General features: G+C 42.2%; 2 protein-coding genes across 12 annotated transcripts in view; both read right to left on the bottom strand.

Annotated features, from left to right (window-relative positions):
- Nucleotides 1-1,316: 1,316 nt before the first annotated feature.
- Nucleotides 1,317-13,251, bottom strand: BNIP3L (BCL2 interacting protein 3 like). Of its 3 annotated transcripts, none has more exons than XM_086865694.1 (6): nucleotides 13,058-13,251; nucleotides 8,563-8,749; nucleotides 8,001-8,073; nucleotides 6,628-6,731; nucleotides 5,681-5,830; nucleotides 1,317-4,515 (listed from the first exon to the last, which is right to left on the bottom strand). In XM_086865694.1, exons 1-6 carry the CDS (start codon nucleotides 13,140-13,142, stop codon nucleotides 4,467-4,469), a joined length of 648 nt encoding a protein of 215 aa, XP_086721820.1. In that variant the 5' UTR covers nucleotides 13,143-13,251; the 3' UTR covers nucleotides 1,317-4,466. The 3 variants fall into 3 exon arrangements, with proteins under 3 accessions (XP_086721820.1, XP_086721819.1, XP_023796478.2); XM_086865693.1 differs by having other exon boundaries at nucleotides 1,317-1,585; nucleotides 13,058-13,247; XM_023940710.2 differs by lacking the exon at nucleotides 13,058-13,251 and adding an exon at nucleotides 12,597-12,685 and having other exon boundaries at nucleotides 1,317-1,585.
- A 5,092-nt stretch (nucleotides 13,252-18,343) lies between these two features.
- Nucleotides 18,344-22,057, bottom strand: part of PPP2R2A (protein phosphatase 2 regulatory subunit Balpha) — a 41,351-nt gene continuing 37,637 nt past the window's right edge. For all 9 annotated transcript variants that reach the window (XM_086865691.1, XM_086865686.1, XM_086865687.1 and 6 more), the window contains 4 exons: nucleotides 21,560-21,724; nucleotides 20,861-21,030; nucleotides 20,276-20,367; nucleotides 18,344-19,438 (listed from right to left, as the gene is read on the bottom strand). In XM_086865691.1, coding sequence (XP_086721817.1) covers nucleotides 19,159-19,438; nucleotides 20,276-20,367; nucleotides 20,861-21,030; nucleotides 21,560-21,724 — 707 coding nt within the window. In that variant the 3' untranslated portion in view covers nucleotides 18,344-19,158. The remainder of the gene's footprint in view (nucleotides 19,439-20,275; nucleotides 20,368-20,860; nucleotides 21,031-21,559; nucleotides 21,725-22,057) is intronic.

The following is a 22,057-nucleotide window of genomic DNA, read 5'->3' as shown; positions in this document are numbered from 1 at the left end:
GATGTGCCCTAAATTATACTCCTTAATACACTTCAACAACTTCAACAGATGTAGGACTATTCCCTTTTTTATAAACACCAAAATAAAGCATTTTCTGGCCTTAAAATTCACTGATTTGTCTTCAGACAACAGCAAGTTACGCAAACTGCACCACTTAACAAAAGAAAATACCTAAACAAACTTCCCAGTCTTATCAGAAAAGTGTTAGGAAACAGTTTAAAATAGAAAAATGCCTGTTTCCATCCTCTCAGTTCTCTGGCAGCAGCTCAGAAAATTAAGTCATGGTTACTTTCCTTCCTGGAACAGCACCCCTCGCTCTCCCCCTAATGTCAGCACTGCCCCCGAGTCAGCTCTGCTCACACCTGGCAGGGCACAAAGAGGGACCTGATGAAGTGGAAATTAATTGAGCTTCATCTTTTTCATGGGGATGCTGTATCCAGCACGAGGTTTTTCAGGTTTTTGTTTCGTTTTGAAAGTGCTGGTTGAACTACAGGGCATAGTTCAGGGATCCCAGGGGTTTGTTTTGGTTTTCAAGGCCCAAAGCACGAAGGAATCTTCATAAATCGCAAATACAAGGCAAAGATCCTACAAACACTCGCAGGGAATCAGGGCTTCACTTTCAGATGGAATTTTTACAGCTATGCACACACACTAAAGTTTTTATAGTGATATTATATTATTATTATATATATATATATATATATTACATTTATATAATGTTTTTATAGTGAACTTTGCCATTAAACAATTCAAATTCTAAGCTTTTCAGATGTGTACAGTGGAGCCTGAATGCAGTGTAAGGAGGACTCAATATCCCACCACTGACCTCAGCCACAGAGCACCTGGAGATTCCCTCAGGTCAAGGTAGAAGGGAACTTTCCTAGAATCTGAAATTCTTGGACAAGAATGAAAAGAAACTTGAAGACAATCCTCAACTCCATCAAAATGTGATTTACATCAGAATAATCCCAGAGAAAAGAAAGTACTGCCTTATGCAAGGTGACCTTGTATTTATTCTTGCATTACAACTAAAAAGGTTTTGAAAAAATTCAAAAGTTCAGGCCCAAGTTTCATTGTGAGTCCCAGAGAGAGAGAAACTTTCTGAATGTAGGGTTTATAATTTTCTCTTATGTCTCTGCAAAAAGAAAATCCCATTTACACAAAATTCTGGATTTACAGATTAAAAATATAGAAAAGAATAACTAAAATGGGTGGTGCCAGTAATCAGAATGGTGCCATTCCCACTTAGAATGAACAACTATCCTCATGATAAACAGAAATAACCCGTGCTCTTGAACCAGGAACATGGAGGCAGATTAACAATTAGGGTTTATGTCCCTTACTCTTTAATCTGCAAATTAAACACAATTAGGAAACAGAAAAGAAATACAAGGAATACAATAGAGTTGACCAATCATACAAAATCTCAGCAATTCTACTTTACATTTCATATGCCACCACATTATTTTCCTTTCAGAGTTTTCCTGGACAAGGTGCTGGAGGACTTGGAGAAGGTACACAAGGCCAATCAGGGGGGATATTTTTATTACGCGCTTCAGGAAATGAAGCAGATGATCCCAGGCCACTAAAAAACAAAACAAAAACAAACCCAAGCAACCTTTCAAAAAAATTATTCCAGTCTATACAATGTTCATGTCACCCAGAACAAAACAGTTCCATAAAACATCTTAAAAAGCAAACCTGTAAAGGAAAGGAAAGAAAGACAAAAGAAAGGCGCAACATGAAGCAAATTCAGACAACCACTTTTGTGAGAGCTTTAATGGCACAAAATGTTTATAAGCTACAACTTATACATGTAAACTGTATATAATGTTACAAAGTGCTAACTAATTTATGAAGAATGCATAATCACTTTGGCTCAGTTAACTCCAATATTTCAACAAATGTCAATTAAAAAATTTGAATTTCTAACAATCTTCAGCTTTCACTTTTTAAAACAGTAAGTAAATATGCATTTGCTGCAGTTAGGTCAGCCTGCATCTTTAATGTGCGAGTTTATGCATTTTTTCTTGATCCTATTTACAAATAAGTCTAGGCCAGTTTTCACTGAATGTAAGAAAAATGAAGCCTACTTTTTTATTTTTTGTTTTTTCGTCCAAAACTGTAAACAGGTATAAAGCTTTTTAAACAACATTTATCTTAACAAAACTTCAACTCTCAATAGTTGAAACCCCTTTTTGAATGATACAACACTCTGTTCATTGTAAAACTGGAAGTTGCAGACTTTCCTCCAAAGCTTAGAATAGGGTCTCAATAAATACTGCATTGTATCCCAGGCAGTGTTACAGTGACCACGGGGCATTCCTCAGCTCTGGGTTTCACAGGTTTTACTCCAAATATCTCTAGTGGTCTTGATACTCCAGCCACAAGCTTGCAATGTTATTTATCAGATATTCTGGAGAATTACCTTTTCATATAGAAAGGGGTAATTTACTGGGTTTTTCTCTTTAAAAATTATTCCCTACTTAGTAAAAATCTCTTTTCCCACTACTCCAATTTCATACAAAACAAGGTGCTGGGTTAGAACTGAAAGTGGTCCAACCATTCTCCCATCCTGTCTGATTTTAGGGCTGTAAAATGAAATATTTGATGCTCTCTAAAATGCCCTCCATCACGTTCCCCTGCCCACCCCCACCTCTGGGTGAAACCCAATATCCACACCCAAAACAAACCCGCACTTGTGGGCAGCTCAAGCGCCACTAAGTATTCACAACTAAAAGAGAAAAAAGCAAATTACTCAAGAGGATTTGTTGTTCACCCTGAAAGCATTCTCTGACAGCATTCAGAAGTAGAGAATGAAAATAAATAGCAGTGGATTCATACTTTACTTTTTCACTTCCTGGGAGCTAACCAAATCTCAGCTGGGGTTTAGCTTCTATGCATCAATTGGTTCAAGCAATCACTGCTCTATCAAATAATCAACTTTATAAAGTCTGATGCAAGCAAACAATTATAGGTAGCTGTTTTCTCCAAATGGCTGACTAGATTTTCTTATTTTCTACAAGTCAGCCTACTAAAGTTTTTATTTAAATGAGATTTTTGCTAGTCTTAAAATTAGCATTGGTTCCCTAAATACTTAGTATTAAAGTCTATATCATATTTTTATATATATATTTATATATATATATATAAAAAGAGTATTCTATCCTTCAGAGTTCATGCTACATGTTCTGAAATCCAATAAAATCTATTTAAGGACGTGACTGTCCCGATGCTTTGTAACAATTTGGTACTAAAGCTTCACATTTTGAAAAGAAGTGTCACTGAAGGAGGACAAGGCTTAATGTTCCCTAAGATAAAAGTTCAACAATATCAGTGAGAAATCTACCCTAACATGAGACATCACAAGTGACTTTCAGGTTCCAAGTATCCCCAAAAAGGAGATTGTACAGTAAACAATGAGAGAGAGGAATATTGAAAATTCATTTGCAGAAGACATTTCAGAGCTTTCACAACTTTTGAACCTTTATGCACCTGCAAGATTGTCCCCCTTAAGGATGAATCAAACACTTTTCCTGCCAGATCTTCGGAGCTGTAAATGGTTCCACAACAAACAGAATCATTTCCTTTTACACAGAGCCTACCTACACTACAGCTGTTGGGTTTTTCCTTAATTTAGAACTACTTTGAAAAGGAAAATTTCACGCTGAAAATTTTCCCTTAACAGGTAAAGAAAAAAAAAAAGCTTCTTCACATGCAAACAATGCAATTTTTCTAATATTTCCTAGGTATCAGACAGGTTTTCTTACAAGGAATAAGGAGCTGACTTCATAGAAAAGACAAGATTACAACAATTACCTAGTATTAAAATATGCTGATGGATTTAGTTATCCTACTTTCAAATTTATGCAGTCTTTGCCTCCTGCAATTCAAATGGTGTTTGTTAGCCAATAAAAGGGGCCGAGTAAATTCCCCCCAAAAGCTGATTTAAACTGGATCTTTATTGCCAGTGATTTCTTAGTTTATTCCATAACCAGCTTCTTTTTTTACAGAAGAAAAACTCTTTTCCACTCCAATCAGTAATTTCCTTCCAAAGAGACTTTTATCACCACCATGCAGTCAACACTTAGACCATGCACAGCTGCAACCGAGGTCAGGTTGCACTAAGGAGGCAACAGCATCACTGATAAAATTAAACTTGCTGGTGGCATTTTGCATTGAGAGAAGCCCTTGCAACATTGAGACAGTTGTAAACTCCATCCAGCAACTCTGACGTGTCTTGCAGGCCAAGAGGCAGGGGAATGGGATAGAGGGAAAGAATGTGGATAGCCAAACACCTCAACAGAGTTCCAACACAATACTGAATTCCAGAGTTAGCAAAAACCTGGATATGGAAGGAAAGGGTGAAGTCAGGGTCATGCTTAGAATGGTCTCAAGTCAAATGTACTAAATGAGACAGTAACACCTTCACAGGTCACGTGGGGTCCAGGTTTGCTCTCCATGATTCAATAAGTGCTGGCTGAAGGTGTGGTCAGGCGCTTCCCAATGTAGATGCTGAAATAAAAAGGATATCGTATTGCACAGGAATACTCCCTGCTTTCCCACAGTCCCCACACACCCAGCTGCTCTAATCCCTCTCTCGAGTCTGAGATCCATCCACAGACTTGACTTCTCTTCTATAAAACTACTCTCAGTGAGGTTTTGCATGAGTCTGGAAAGATCAATGCTCTCAGTACTCACCCACAGTGGGTTTTCCTCCAGTCCCAGGCTCATCTGAAAACCCCAATCCAAAAGCTTTTGTGTTTTGAGTACCTGACACAGCAACACTCCCAGACAATTGGGGTGAAACAAATCAAGTGCTGCCTATAGAGATGGGGGTGAGCTTTGAAACTCTGAGCATTCAGGATCTACGCAAGCACTGACCATGAGCAAGATTTAAATCATTGCAGAAAGGGACAAGTTTGCTGTAGTACAAATGTCTCACAGTACATCCTCACACATTCTATCCTAATTTACTTGATAGTTACAAGAATTTAAAGAGACTTTAAACTCCACAAAACCAAGCACAAAGCTAAATAAAACCACGTTTTGAGTCCATGCTATTGCCCCATCCCAGAAGAACATAAGGTGGATAAACAGAACGTAAGGATTTAGGCAAGGTGAGAGATTTCGTGGGATTATACAGGCAATGAAAACACTGCTGAGCAGACACACAGTTGGTCTTTCAGGACACATCCAATATTTCATTTCTCTTACTCTAAGTACTCCAACCTAGACTTTCAGTTCCATCATAATGCAGCATTAAACTGGAAATTACAGAGTTTGTGCCACACACACCACCTCAGAATCATTATTGTACAGTGTAGTTTCATACTGGGCAGTAAAAGTTATTTTTCATCTATTCCAATTTTCCCCTTTATAACCTGAAGCATTTAAATGGAAGGCACATAATCAAATTGCACATGTTACAACTGCAAAGGTTATTTGCAAACTCATCCATGCATATTCAATATAACTTGATTTATTCTAGAAATAAAGCACATTAAAAATTGTAATGCAAATTTTTAATTGTTGCAAAGTTTTCCTGCTTTTGTAAAAGTCCACCAAGTTTGAGTGAGAGGCAAAAATCATTACTCTGGAAAAAACCCTTTTCACAGGACCTGACATTCAAGCAAAGTGGAAAAGCAAAAGTTGAAGTGAGAATTAGGTTAATACTTACCCTAGTCCCAGAGCCAAAACATGAGATATGAACAGAGATGGAATGAAAACCTTAAGAAATTCTGCAGAGAAAATGCCACCTTTTTTCATTGCTCCACTTTTTCTCATACTTAGAGACACTGAACGTTTAGGATGTCTGAAATGGAATTCCCTGGAAGAAGAGGGGGAGGGAGGAAAAATTCAACAAGACTTTTTTATTTCTTTCCCTTTTTTCTCATTTTTTTTTGCACACAAATGCACAGATCTCTGTAGGAACTTTTTTTTTTTAAAAAGTACAAAGAGCTAGAGATCAAAGCCCGAGATCCCTTACACAGAGTAAGGAATCAAAGGTAATAAGAGGAGGGATTGTGGAGAGACCACTTACACAGACAGTATAGACACAAAGGGAGCAGGAGCTGCAGAGAGAGGTAGGTCCGAGAGAGGGAATTTCAGGATGTGATTTGTTAGCAAGAGGCCTCATTTTTTGTTCCAAACACAGATACAGAAGTCTGCCAGATTTAGACAGCATCCTCTATTTTAATAAAAATGCTTTGCATTCAAGGATCTCAAGGTTTCCCCTTCCGTGGATGAACATTACATATTTTACATAGAAAGAAAAAAAGGGACAGAGAATTTAGGAGACTTGCTCAACACCCTTCCATTCAATAAGCCAAGACTAAATCCCATGAATCCCAGCTCCAAGTACCCAGCTCTCCCATTAATTGTAATTTTGTCAAGAAACCTTGCAATCAGCTTGCTGTGGCTTTGTATCATCTTCAAGTCATTCTGTTGCTATTTTGATTTTCAGACTTCAGTGTTTTAATCTTTTTAGCCTCCCCACAGAGAAATCAATGAAATCAATCTCTTCCTAAGATGAACTTATTTTGATTGTGAGATTGTGACGATCCTTTCCTTCGTCTATTCATTGAAATATATTAATATTCATTAAAAACCCAGAGTTGAACTCACTTGGGAGGAATGTTTTCAGGCCTACTTGACCAGTCTGACACCCAGTCTGCACTTTTCTTCAAAACTTCCAATTCTTTCTCTCCTTCTACTGCTTCTTCTTCGGACTGAAACACACAGGGGACAAGCCTTGTAACACTCAATTAGCTCCTCCTCAGGGTGTTAAATTGAGAGTGACAACAACAGTGGTGACACCATAGGCACCAAATGGTGGCACCTGATAAACAAGTAAGTGTTCTGGGACTGCTGATTATTTCAAAGAGATTTGATTTTGCCAGCAGAAGTCAGGAAACCACGAATTCTATTAGTATATCCAGGATTTCCACGTCATTGCAATCTGTTTGTTTTTTTTTAACTAAGAAAAAATAAAGGATTATTTTAATCCTAAATGTAATAAACCAGAACTGTGCAAAAAATATTTACAAATGGAAAAAAAACATTAGGTTGATGGCATTCCATTGAAAGTCCACAGAATATGACTAAAAGCATGGGAAGTCAAATAAAAAGATTTTAAAACAAGTATTTTGACTTCTTAAAGGTGTTTTTAGTCATTTAAAATTTGTATTACTTGCAACTAGTGGCTTCTACTGGGTGAATCCCAGATGCAGAAGGGAAAGGCAACTCGCTCTAATTGTATATAAAGATTTAACTTCACATCAACAGATGCAAATTTTACCATATAAGAAAAGAAATAAATCAGGAAGAGTAGAAAACACCACTGACTTTAACTTAGTATTAAAGCAATCTCCTGAGTGACTCTTATTTTAATAAGATAAACCACTTACAACATTAAATGAGAACCACAGCAAACCCAGAGGTGATCAAATAGCACAGGCACAAGTGAGATGCAGAGCTCACCAACAATGTCATTCAGACCCTTTTGGCTCTCAGGGAAGAGCTGCAACAGTCCCAGGTCTTTGACAAAATTAAATGCAAGGTTTCATTCTTCCAGGAATGCTTTTTATTTATATTGCTGAAGACAGCAAATTCTATGAAATGATCAAACTAAGAGTTCAGCATTAGTCTCCTCTCAGTTTGTGTTATGGAGATTACTCAGTGTCATGTGAGTGTCTGCACAGCAATCACTGAACACTCTGAAATCTTGGGCAGAAATATCAACATTTCAAACCCAGCACTGACACTCAGGGCCAGCAGGGTTACACAGTAACATGACTACCAGGAAAGAGGCATTTCTCAGCTGTACACATGGAGACTTGTTTTTCCCTCACTCCAAAACTATTAATCCCTAAGTGAAATTTCAATTAAAACAGAATTTAAGTCTTTTGACATCACAAAGAGCTTGTTCTACCCCTCAAGCCTAGATCAAATATCCACAACTTACAAATGTACAGTTTAAAAGTTAAGGAAGAAAATACCTGAGAACTACTGTCTTTACTTGTGTGCATTTCCACATCAAAAGTTATCTGTCCATCATCTTGAGGTGACGGGCTAAAGGAAAATTGATTCTGTTACGTCATTTTGCCAACAAAAGCATCATCAGTGTAGATAAATCTCAGCTGAATCATTTACTCACGCACTTCTGGACATTATTCAGCTGAGTTACAGACTGCACCACCCTTCAGATCCCAAATTAGCATTAGAAAGTCTTCCCAACCCCCCTATAATTTCGATTTTTTTTAAATTTATAATCCTACCTTTCTCACAGTGTTGACAGTTGCTCCCTAAAGCAAAGAGAGCACTGCCCAAAAGTTCAGCTGCTACAGAAAAGATGCAAATCCCTTTGTTCTTGTAGGGAACACTGCCAGTATTGTGAATTACATGTGTTTTTGTATCATTACAAGTGGAAACATCACACAGTTACCACGAGCCAGCAACTATTCCAAATACTGGAGCACAACAGACTTTTATTCCCTGAGAAAAAGCTTCAGCCATCCACAGGACAATAAATCGCAGGCAGAGTAGCCAACACTCCTTTACCTGTCACAGTGGGAACTACCTCTTGAACTGCTCTGTCCTGACTCGTGCTGGGCATCCAGGAGGATTTTTTCCATGTCTCCATTGTGGATGGAGGAGGAGGACGGGACGTGCTCCAGGCCCCCGTTCTTGCCGTTGCCATTGTCGTTGCTGTTGCCGTTGCCGTTCATCTGCAGCTCCACCCAGGAACCTGTGGGGCAGCCACACGTCACCCCACGGACACCCCAGCACTGAACACACCTTCAGTTTATCAACTGCCCCCAGAGGGAAACACCATCATGCTGGACTCAGATAACACGCCTGACCTGGGAGCTCATAAACACGGGACAGAGGCAACAGTGACAGCCTTCTCCTTCCAGCAGCACAAACTCCCCTAAAAGCTGCAGTGCTGCTCCCTAACTCTGGAGCTGGTCAATAAAACATCCCCTTTCTCCCCTGCTATTAACACTTTAATCAGCCACATCTTTCTGCAGCTTGGAGCTGTAATTAGTTATGGCTCTACATTCCTTTCTCAAACAGAATTTTCATCCCTATGACCCCTACTACAAAACTCCCCACGTGCAGCTTTATATTCTCCTTTCCTTTACTTCCAAAGGCCTTGGATCAATCCCTGATTTTTCTATACATGCCATTCTCAGGTCCCATTCAGCTTGCTTTGCCCTGGCACAAACATCTCCCAAAAAGCTCCAATTTACTGGTTTTTTTGACATTTTTTGGGTAGTTTTACCTATCGGACATCTACATGTGCACCGATATTCAAAAAAGAGCAAGAGTGTACCACAGATGACAAGAGCAGCTGCTAAAAAGTTCACACACTGTGTAGTTAAATTGAGGATTTTTAATTTTAAATGTATTTATTTATATTTTATGTACAGATTAACTAAATATGAGAGTACTGATACATTCCTTAGCTGTTTCAATTGGAAACTAACAGGTTTTTGTGATATATATCACCACAACTCCTGTGTAATTTAGTTTATTCCACCTGAAGGCAGGCACTTTCTGGGATTTTTTTTGTATTTGGTTGACTATTTTTTAAAGTTTGGACATCTTCCCCCATGAGTTAAAAACATCTAAGTAAGAAAAGCCAACCTGAAGTTACAAATATCACATCTGAAACTACTTTTTGAGCATTATTTGTACAAGTTCTACATTTTAGCACTGATTTTTGATTCCTGAAATACATCTGGGAGTGCCTGTACTTATTTTTGGAGCATGGTTTTGTCTCTGGGAGCTCTATCAGTGACACAAGAAGGGATGTTTAATAACGAGCCTGTTTTCAATTTGATTTGGTGAAGAATTCACCTTTAGCACCAATTACTCAGGATGCCATGACAGTGATGTCCATGGAAGCATCACGCTCTGGTGGTTCCCATCTCGGGTTCCCCAGGCTGGATTCACAAACAGGGAATTTTGGGAGTGCACAGGCACCAGCTCAGCACAGAACATTTGGCTTTTCAGACAATCAAGTGTTAACTGCTAAGAGGCAGCTTTGCTCAGTCAGCATCAGACAGAGGCTGTGTTATTCCAGATTGGTGATGATTGCTGCTGTCTGAATTCCTAAATAAAACAGCCAAACTCTAAGAGCTTCATCAGGAAGTTTGTTCTGCCTTGCAGCAGCAAGAGGCCACACCTGCAAAAAAGCAGGTGGCAAATGCAGTTATCAAGTGGTCAAAAGTTAGGTAAAAAATGCTTTGTATTCCCCAACAACCACTTCTGGCTATTGGAAAAGCAGGACCTGCAAAGCCATCTATGATTAAAAAAATCAGCAGAGGGCAAAGGTGCGAGGGGATGTGTTCTTCTGACACTGGAACACCCAGAGGATGGTGATCAGATCTCGTTACTCTGCCACACAGCTCGAAACCCACTGCCACAAATCAAATTTTTATTGATTTACTTCATGCTAACAAAGTCTGTGTTTATCTAAAACACACCGTGGCCGTAGTAGGAAGAAATCCCAGATTCTCCTGTAGTAAAGAGTCCATGGGAGCTGAGCAGGAGCTGACATGAGGAGCAGCACGTTCCCAGCTGAGCTCACTGGGAGTGACTCAAAGCACATCCAAGGAAGCATAATCTGCCATCAAGCTGCAGCACGCTCCCCGCTCTCACAGCTGCTTTGGGACAGGGAGCAGCGACCACCATGGGCTGCAAGGACTTACCACAGGGACATAAATCTCCATTTCGTTAAAGAGATGGACAGGAATGTATTGGAGAATAAACTGCCCAAATAACAGAGAGTGGGGTTTGCCTGGAGCTCTTTTGAGAGCTGAGTTACATTATTCACCTGCCTGAAAACTTTTAATTTTATCATATTTCTACTTGACAGTAGAATAGAAATGTAGCAGAACAAAGAGTGGTAGAATTGAGAGCAATAGAATTAAGATATGTGGCAGCACCTCCTTCCTTTCACAAATCACATAACACACACTCTTTGGAGAAAACAAAACAAAACAAACCAAACAACTGTTCATATGAATGGTATTTTTCTCCAGAATTGCTTGACTTTTGGTTTTGCTCTGTGGCTAATTATTTTACTATGAATTTATATATACTGACTTAAATTCTATGATTTTCCCATAACTTGGTGACCTGTTTTAACAGCAGGAGCTAAACATGTTGATGGAAGATGGAGATATCAAAGGCAATATATAAATTAAATACCTGTATACGTTTTATATATATAAAAATACTCCAAAGTAGAAACTCACAAGTAGTCTGAGGCATGATAAACCTGAATAAACTAACAAATATCACTTTTACAATGAAATTTACAATGAAGTACAGCATTAAAAAAAAAAAAAAAGAGGGAAAGGAAAAGAAAGCCAACTAGATTCCCACAGTGGTAATTATTAAGCAGATTTTCCATGACAGAGCTAAATGGGCTCTTGCTTAAGGTGGGATTTCTTCTGGTCAATATGTAACAGAGCTTTATAATAATTAAAACATAGGAAGCATCTAGAATTCCCAAAGCAAGCAACTTGGGTTTTTTATCTCTATGAACCCAACAAAGCCCAGGTTACCAGTTTTATCCCAGCTCTTCTGCCCTCCAAGTGCTAAGGGATCTTTCAATAGAAGGCCCTAAACGCACACAAATGACACAGAGAACACCATGAATAGGTGTCTGAGCTCATTAGCCTGAAAAGTTCACTGAAAAGCTGAGAGGATGGCAGAAAATGCCCCTCTCCCACCAAAGCATTGTGCAGGGGCTGAACATCTGAAAGCAGCACTAAGCCTGTGTGGAGCTGATTGGGTGCATTTGTTTTGTTCCCGGAGCACAGAGTGTCCAACATTTCCTCTCCTACCTTGTGCTCAGCTCCTCCAGCAAACATTGAGCTGGGTGAGCCTCGAGTGCTGAGCCAGAGCTCCGTGGGCAGATCCGTCCCAGCTTATAGGGCTCATCACTCCCATCACCCAGCAGATTAATGAGCCCCACAGAGTTACCACATCCCCAGAAATTAAAAATAAAATATACAGGAATCAAATATGGCCATTTCTGATGTAAGCATCAAGTCAGGGACCTGGCATGTGGAAACTTTGACAGCCTAGTTGTTATTTAAGTATAACAGGCCTGAATAATTAGCCAAAATTATTGACTCAGGTAACATTGTTTATGGTGCCATGGTTATCACACGATGCACAATAGCAGCATTATGAAATGGGTTTCAGTCTCTTTTCCTTTCATACAATTCCCACCGAGTTACGGAAAAGCAACCAACGAGTTTATTTTGTGGTGAGCTAAACTTCATCGAAAACCACGGAGATTACAGTTAATCATTAATGCAATTTATTCACCTCTTCTATCCTGACAATTGAGAGATTAAAGGACACACCGAAGCAGCTGTTCATAACGAAGGGAAAGCATTTGCTGAGTAAATACCAGACCCTATAGATGTGCCTTACTAGTGTTATCCCAGGAACAAAAGGATGCAGCAAAGCAGCTGACAGAGATGCCGGATATAGAGGGAAATAGCTCACGTCAGTGCTATTGACTCAGCCACTGAATAAACTCATTCCCACAGCCACGCTCCTCCCCCTACCCCGCTGTATCCCCATCCTCGCTGTTCGGGTAAACTCCGTGTAACCACGCAACGAGCTCGGCCGCTCCTCGGAGAGCTCCATCGCCCTCAGCCTCCTGCGAGAGGCGGCGGGTCGGGTCCCCTCGGGCGCAGCACCCGGAGCCCGTTTAATCCATCCCGGCGGTGCCCCGCGTCCTCTCGGTTCTCCCGGCCGCGCTCCCGCCGCCCGAGGGGCTGCCCGGGGCCGCGGGTGTTCCCGGTGCGGGCCGGCCCCTCCCGGGCCCCGCCGCTGCCCCTCTGCCCCCTGCGGCCACCGCCGGCCCATTTATACCCGCTCCGCCGCCGCCCATTGGCCCCCGGCGGCTCGCGCGGCGCGTCCTCCGCCAATGGCGGCCCGGAGAGGCGCGAGGGGGTCGCGGCCCTCACGGCCCCTCAGGGCCCCCCGCGCCACTCCCCGCCCGCGCCCCCGCGGCCGCACTCACTGTTGAGGCCGGGCTCGCCGTGCGTCCCGTCCGCCGGCGGGTTGTTGTTGTTGTTGTGCTGCGGCGGCTCCTGAGGGCTGGACATGGCGGCGGCGGCGCGGCTGAGGCGACTGAGGAGCCGCTGGGGCAACAACAACAAACCCGGACTCCGTTTCGGGCCCGGCCGCCCCGCCCCGCCCCCTCCCGCGCTGCGCATGCGCGGCGCGCGCCGCTCCCGCCCTCCGCCTCCATGGCGCGACCCGCGCCCGCGCACGTCCCGCGCGTGCGCAGGGCGGGAGCGGAGGGAGCGGCGGCGGCGTGAGGGGGACGGGACGCGGGCAGAGCGAGCGACAGCGGCGGCCGGGCTGGGAAAGCGCTCCCGGACCACCGAGTCTGACCGCTGGCCCATCCCAGGCTGTCCCCAGCCCAGAGCTCCGAGTGCCGCCTCCAGCCCTTCCTGGGACACCTCCAGGGATGGGGATCCAAACCTCCCTGGGCAGTTACATGGCCTGACTGCCCTTTCCATGAGGAAATTCCTGCTGCTGCCCACCCTGAGCTCCCCTGCCCAGCCTGAGGCCGTTCCCTCTCCTCCTGTCCCTGTTCCCTGGGATAAGATCCCAAATCCCCCCGGCTGTCCCCTCATGGCAGAAAGTTGTGCAGAGCCACAAGGGCCCCCTGAGGCTCCTGTTCATCTTGTTATCTTCATTCTATCTTGACATCACTTCAAGGTTTATTTGGAGGTCTAGACTCTTTCTAGTGGAGTTTTGTGACTTCAGTCTCATCATTCTCACACATGTATCTATATTTATAGGCATTTTTTGTCCCAAAAGCTGGAGCCTTTTACACTGTAAAGTCCTCCCATCAACAGCCATGAGAGTATAAATTGTGTTTTTTTCATTACTCCACTCACTGTAGGAGTTCAGCAACACCATCAGAGAGAAGCCACACAGACACAACTCCAGTAGTGTTCTTTGTTTACTCCCCTTTACAAATGTGAAGAAATCACTTAATTTCTGTGTAGAACTATTTTAAGCTAGAGAAAAAGCTTGTATGCACAAGTGTCACGTTCACCCCATATTATAACATATTATTACATAATATTATTACAATACCTATTTTAAATATTTTTTTGTTTTCTATTCATCTACATTAATGTTGAATATTTGACATCCACCTTTTGTACCACCAACACTTTTCAATTTGACTGCAGGCCTTGCATGACTGTACCAAATATCTCACCCTGTGGAAGATCTGGATGTCCCTGGGATAGCACTGGGAGAGAATTAACAACATTGGTAGTAAAAAGAAAGGGGCAATTTAATTAATTTGATAAAACATCTGTTTACAGGTAGAGGGGCTGAAACATTTGAGCTTGGAGTCAGAACAATGAGCTACTTGTGATTTTGAATAAAAAACTCGCTCGGGTAACCCAATCCTACTTTGCAACCCTCAAATCACAGCCTAACATGAGCATTTGTCACCACCCTCATTCAGGAAGCGTTTGCCACAACACTTGTGGCATGAATATTTATCAGTCAAGTGGGACTATTAAAATTTCTGAGTCAGAAATAAATTGATCAAGATTATAGAGTGAGTCAATGCAGAGCCAGAAATAGCATTCACAAGGCCTGACTTTCAGCCCTGTGCTTGAACCACTACACAGGTTCCTTGAGGCATTTGAATGATGTAATTAATGTTTGTAATTTCAATCCTGGGATGGAAAATGCTGTGACAATGGCAGGGTTGGACAGACACAAAACCACATGTTAATAGAAGAGAAACAATGGCCATAAATTCCTGGGAAAAGCTCTTTGTACTGGAGTGCAATACAAAGGTTTTTCTTCTAGGAAAAAAACCAAAAAAACCCTTTAAGTCAATTGAAATCAAACAATTAACCGGCCCTGTGCCAAGATAATCCCACTTGTTTATCTCATGTTTTCAAGGTGTTCTAAATGTTTGAAACAAGTTGGAAACCCTGGATCCCTGGCACTGTCCAAGGCTGGGATGGATGGGGCTTGGAGCAGCCTGGGACAGTGGGAGCTGTCCCTGCCATGGCAGGGGTGGCACTGGATGGGATTTAAGGTCCTTTCCAACCCAAAACATTCCATGATTCTCGAGTCTAAAACATGCCACGATGACTTTTATTTTCTTTGTTTAGTATATCTGTTCCCCAAAGCTGAAAAAGAGCCCTTTCCTGAGCTGGACACTCCCAGCACCCCCAGCTCAAGGGGCTCTTTCCCCTGCACACCTCGGCTGAGCTCTTCGTACTGCAATAGTCCACCCTGCAAACGCTTTTATAGCGTTTCATATTTAGCAACAACTGATCGCTGTTGATTCCGGAGGTGACTTCGAGGGACATTGACCACACCTCGCCGTGACCCCTCGCGGCTCCGAAGCCTCCACCTCTTCACAGGAACGTTTTGCCTCCTAGTGGAGAGCCCCGGCTCAGAAAAGCTTTATTAAAACCAGCCAGGGCTGTTTTCCTATTTGCAAAGGTTGAGATCGTTAAAATTGGAGGGTAAAATTCACTGTGTAGAAAAATTGAATTGACAGTTTTTATTCTCTCAGCTGCGAAACAAACGCTGTTTTTATTCCACCGCATATTTTTACAAGCCCAAACCAAGTTAAATAAGATGTTTGCTGCGGGCAAACGAACAGCTCCAGACACCCAGAATCATTACACAGCAGCCTCACTCCCAGCACACCTAGACCCAAGAAACTAGTCCTCCCCTTTACAAAAGCCAATTCCCTGGGAAAGGGCAAAAGGAGGCACCCTTTATTCAGTAAAAGGAGTGTTTGATGTGAGCCGGGATGTTTTACACCTCTGCAGCCAGGAGCAGCATACAGGAAATTGCTTCCCAGCTCTGCTGTGCCTAAGAAGATGACAATAAAAATTTCTATTAAAATATTGGTATTCCATCATTCATAGCCCCTCTCCAGGAGGGGAAACCCCAGAGGTTTCTGCTTGTCAGCACTGCCTGAGCTTTTCCCAATCAGGCTGATAATAAAAGGATGTGTAGTTAAGCAATAAGTGACCCTGTCCTCCCTGAACCCAGCAGCAGTGGGGCAGGTGCTGCTGCATACCCAGCGTGTTTTCCAGGCAGCAGCCACGTCCTGGCAGGGAAGTGACCAAGGATTTGAGGCACAGGGCTCCTGTGCACCTCGGCACTGGGGCAGCTGCATCAAAAGCTGCCCTGAACAGAGCTGGTGGCAGGAGCGATGCTGCCACTGTCACACTGCAGATACAAACCACCCCAGTGGGGCTGGAGGCGTTTCAGTACCATCAGCAGCTTCAGGACAGGAGCAGGGAAGAGGACGCCTTCCCCGTGTGGTGTCTGGCATTCAGGGACTGGGAATTGCAGATTTGCTCTGGTTTTACTGGGCACTGAGGAGGTCGTGCTGACTGGAGCAGCTGATGGCAGTGACCAGCACTGTCCTGCCTGCTCCAGGCACAGGGAAGAGACCACTCATTCAAAAACACCTGCAAAAGCAGAAGAGAAGGGGTGGGAAAGGGCATAAAAAGCATCCTGACAAAGTGTATTCTCTGCGTACTTTTATTAATAAAATATACGATTTACAGCATGTATCAGTGGACAGTGTGCTTAGAGAATTCTCTAATGGATAGTGTGACAGCACAGGCAGGAGCTGGGTTTGGTGAGGACAAGTTAAACCTCAGATGACACCTCAAGGATCACCATTAGCAACCCAAACGCTTTCCCAAGGCAAGCTTTAACCCATCCCAGCAGGCCCAGCTGCGCTCCAAGAGGAAGCTGTACTGGAGTATTGCTCTAGGTGACTGCACCCAGTCATTCGGTGCCATCTTCACGTGCTCAGCTCCGGCTGGGGCTGTGCTGAGCACCTTCAGTGCATCCCTGGGGCTCTGAGTGGCACAGGAACAGCAGCCTCAATTCCACGGCCCTCATATTCCCAATCCAGCACCGTTAAACCTACACCTTTCACCAAACACCGTTTCAGCAGCTGCGCAGCAAAAGTGTCTCATCACCTCTGTGTCCTCATGGTAAGATAAAGAATAAACCCTGGCCCTGAAACAGCTGTGCATGTGATTAATGTTACTCAACGAGTTGTTTCTTGAACGGTTGGAAAGTCTGGTTGCTGGAGTAAAATTAGTCACATGCTACTAAGTAGGAGTAGGGCGCACTCGTTTATTCACCCACTGGAAACCAGCTGCTGTCCCTGGGGCAGTTCATTTGTTTTACAAGGCTAGCAGGTGAAAAAAAAAGGTAAAATCCTTACAAAGGCTCATGGTCAGGCATGCATGGTACAAGACAAATACTGTATTTAAGAGAACTGGATTAATAAATATTAGAATTTTTACATTTTCAAAGCACTGCACAAGGACTTAAAAAAACTGGAGTGATTGCAATAGTAGTCTTGTTAACAACCTCTAACCCAGCCAAAATTTTACAGCAGAAACAGTATCTCAGTTGATCAAATCAGAACGTCATTTTAATAACTACCTTCAAGCCACAGAAATAATTAAATACAGGTAACTCAAAAGTGAAAATTCTCCCAGTCAAGGTAAATTCACCATGAATTCAAACTTCACTGAACATTTCCATGAAGGAAGAGCAGAACCTAAAAGCACATTTAGCAAAAATATCTGGAAGTAAAAACTCATGAGCCTTATAAAGCATCAATATCTAGTTCATCTTTGGATAAACCTTATGTGCTGAAGAGCTGAAATCTCTCACATCACTATGAACACTTATTTCATGCAGCTTCTGTACTCCACATTTGGCTCCTGGCACCAGTGAACATTTCTCTAAGTGCAGGAACTTTGCAAAGCCAAAAGCCAGAGGAAAACACTTGCATGGTTAAAACTACATTTCCAGTTAGCAATAAATACAGAAAATAGAGCAGCAGAATGCAGTGCAGTCATTAGCTATGGAACCATGGTGCTGGTACTACAGAATACCACACAAGAGCTCAGACAACTTCTCACAAAGCCACAGGGGACTTGGTGCTCTAAACAAGGCATTAAAGGTATTTTATCCTAAAACAAGGCATTGAAGAAACCAGGACGAAACAAAACATTAAGACATCAGTCCCATAGAATGGAATTTAAAACCTGAAGATTCTATTCCCTTTCTGATTAAAGCAACAGGTTAAAAAGAGGAGCATTCAAGGACACAGGAAGTGACTGCTCAGATCAAAACCTGACAGCAGTTGTGGTGCCGAGATGGAAGTGGTCACTCACTGGCTGGTGCTCAGGTTACTCAGGAGTGAGTGCAGGTACCTGTGAAATCCCTCCCTCTCTTCATTCCCATGAAAAATAATTAATACTGGTTAAAATCATTACAAAAAACATCATTTTATTTTCATGCATCTAAGGTAAAACACAGAGTATTTGTATAAAGAGGTAGATTAAAAAAAAAAAAAAAGAAAACAGATTTTCCATTCTTTGTCACTTTTATTCAGTAGTTTGTTTGTTTTTTTCCTTATTTTCTCTTTTTTTTGGTGCCAGACATGGCAAGGAGTGATTACAGTCAACTGTTTATTAAAACATTTGTTGCAACACAGACCCCCTTTACCACTGACCCCAAACGGACCCATTTTATGTGCTTTATTTTGTTTATTTTTTTCCATACACCACCACCGAGGCGAGGTGGAGGGGGACAAAGGGGGAAGGGGGAGTCCAGGAGGCCAGAAGGAGGAGGAATGCTACAAGCCACAGCAAGAATGAGCTGTATTTAATAAAAAAAGGGGGCCACGAATGATACAGTAATGAGGTTACACAATTAAATCCCATAGCATGATTGAAGGCTTTCCCTGTGTCTGACGTCATCACAATGGAAGGCATAAAAAGTGGAGTAAACCGATGTTGAGACAGTCCAGTCTAGTCCATTAGGCAAGATGGTGCAAGTAGTCATTTAAATTAAAAAGTGCCCTATCCTCACCTAAATGGCTAGCAGGCATGGAGACAACAGAGCCACAGAGCCTTCTCCATGGAGCTATAAAAGTGTGTTGTCATATGGCACATTTTTAAACACTGGAAAGGGGTGCCATAATGGACCTCTCACTTGCTTTCGTTACAGGTACAAATGCTAGATTCAACTATTTCAACTATGCAGGAAGTGACTCTTCAGTTAGGAATGCCAACCCTAATTCATCTTGTCTTGAAATATATACAAGTTGTTTGTGGTAGCTACAGCAATGATGTTCTCCTTGGGATGCCAGGCTGTGTGCAGGATCTTCTTGTTGAAGTCTAAGCTGTCGACACTGATCTCGTCCTTCTTTCTCTTGCCGCTGGCGCACACCTTGCGCGGCTTCAGCACCGTGCGGGGTTTGTTGTTCTCCCGGGACGCCTCCAAGGTGATGTCTCGCTTCGTGTTTCTGTCAAACATCCTGAAGAAGTTGTTGTAAGATCCTGTCATGACAATGCTGCACAGAGAGGGAAGGAAGAAAGAGGTCAGTTGGGAATTCCTTCTCCATTTAGCAAGCTGGAGGGTCCCAGCTCAGACCACACAAATGGAAAGGAGGTGGCCTCACCCACACCTGTTACAGCTAAAAGGAAGCAGGTACTGCAACATTTTATAAATCTAAAACCTCCCCAAAACACTCTTTTTCCTTCCCTGGGACTTTTGAGGTATTTTGTTATCTAAGCACCTCCAATGTCTTTATTTAATTTGTTTTTCACACACACAAGAGATCCAACAAACCCCAAATGCATCGGATTTTTAGTCATGTGATTTTAGTGACACTCAAGCTGTGTAAATTTAGGTACTAAGCAGCACATCTAGTTTGTGAAAATCCTTTATAGCTCCTGATTCTACATCAGCTGGCTCAGTACCAAAAATACACTTACACGTTTTCCTGTCCTTCCTTTGCCTCAAAAAATATTTGAACAGATAAATACCAAACTGAAAAAAAATAAATAAAAAAGCACCATGCCTGACAGTACTGACAGGGAACTTGAGCTGCTTTAAATGCAGCAAATAAGCAGTTAATGACATGATTAGCACAGAGGCAAGAGCTGTCCTAAGTGGTGTTACTGGCAGGTCACTACCATGGCAGATCACTGTAAAAAGGAATATTCCTGGAAGTTTTTCCCATGGCTTCCCCTAGGTGTGTGCAGATTCTTACAGTGCTAATAATGCACATGTTAAAGTCTACTGAAGTACTACAACGTTGTCCAAAACCAGGTATTTGAGGGCCACTGCCCACTGTAAGGAAAGCTTGGAAAGATCTGAAGTGCAAAGGGATAAGAATTCCACTTGCCTGTCTGATCCATTCCAACAGCATTCAAACTTGTCAAAAATGCAATCATTCTCATACAGCGAGCAGAGTTTACTTCTGAGGTATTCGTGCACCTGGAAAAGAGGGACCAGAGAAACTGAGTGAGCATTAGACTCACACACCTGTAAAACAGCCCTCCCTGACTGTTCCAAAAGCAAGGAACCTGAGCCTGCTGACAAGAGCTCTTCCTTGTAAAGAAAACAGGAATTTTCAGTGGTGGCTAAAAACATTTTATGAAAAGGAAATGTTTCATCTCCCATTTTCTTCGGGAAATAACAGAGAACATAACGATTTGTCGTGGTTCTCATGGCTGGAGATCACCTCTCCACCTCCCAAATTCCTGCTGGGTAAGAGGGAGGCTTTTTCAGCCCCAAACACAGGTTTGGGTTCTGCCACCACCCTGCAAATATCAAGATCTTTCAAGCAGAAGTGTGGAATCCCCAAACCTCAGGGATGCTCTGCCTGAATCTGCAGACAAAACTGTAACTGCCACATCAAGACCATCAGTAAGACTCAGCCTCCATCCAGGTTTTTTAATTTCCAACTCCCATGATTTTCACCCAATACCTGGTACGTTTCCACAGGTCTGTTTTCCATATTTAAATCCCAGATCTTCACTGACAGATAATCTCTAGTCATCATATATCGACCACTATGGCTAAATTTGACATCAGATATAGAAGAGATGATTTCAGAGAAAAATGATCTGTTGCTAGGATCTTCTGGTTCTTCAAACACTGCAGAAAATAAGACAGGCATTTCAAGAAGTAAGTTTGTATCTCTTTGATACAAAATACACCTGAATTACCTTAACATTGTTTCAATAAGCTTTCTATCTTGTGTTACTCTGTTTTATAAAATAACTTTCAAGGAGAAACATTTGTAATACAGTTGCCATACTCTGTTATTGTTGGAGCAAGCCAAGGTCAGCTTCTTACAAAATATGAATTATTTTCTAATATGTCAAGTCTTAATTCACACATGCTAGATTTCCAGCATCAAGTACAGACCAAATGGCTTTTAATCACCTGAAGTCTGCAAGAAGCCATTCCTGGTGTCTAAGCAGAAGCTGCTACTCATTTTATTCACTATCTTCACTCCAGAAAAACATAAATATAATTTTAGGATTTATTTAGATTTTAGGCTTTAGACCTGTTCAATACACTACAGGAATCCTACACAAATGCACCAAGATTATCTCAAACACTGAATTGTCTAACAGCAAATGTCCTCTGGCACAGGGAGACACTGAACTGCAGCACTCACACTTTGAATGTCTGTCACAGAGGGCTGATGCCCTCATGTCACACAGGCGAATGGTGCCTTTACTGCTGCTGTAGACAAACGTGCTGCAGCTGTTGGGGTGGAACTCTGCAGCTGTGATCACCTCTGTCAGCTCCTCCATGTTGGCAGGCTTGATATCTACAATATCTGCAGCGGCTCGTTATGGAATTGCCTCCAGTGAAACGGGTTTTTTCCCAAGGTATTTTTCAGTTTTAGATGCTTGCAGAAATGCTGCTTCAGGCTTGTGAGACCCAGGCACAACCCAGGCAAGAGTTAAAAGCAAGCCACACAATTTGTCTATAAACCAAGGTGGTAACATCACATTCTGTATCAGTTTCAAGATAATTCTTACAGAAGTAAAAACCTGATTCAGTTTTGCTCCACTCCAGCAGTAATTAACACTATACTACAAATTATCTCCCAAGTTTTTAATATTGAACTTTATCTTGCTTAAATTCTAATTATACTGCTACATTATAA

The sequence above is a fragment of the Cyanistes caeruleus genome, chromosome 29, assembly GCF_971803275.1.
Source record: "Cyanistes caeruleus chromosome 29, bCyaCae1.hap1.1, whole genome shotgun sequence".
Taxonomy (NCBI): Eukaryota; Metazoa; Chordata; class Aves; order Passeriformes; family Paridae; genus Cyanistes; species Cyanistes caeruleus.
The sequence above is the reverse complement of the archived record's forward strand: the minus strand, read 5'-3'. Positions and strand labels throughout refer to the sequence as shown.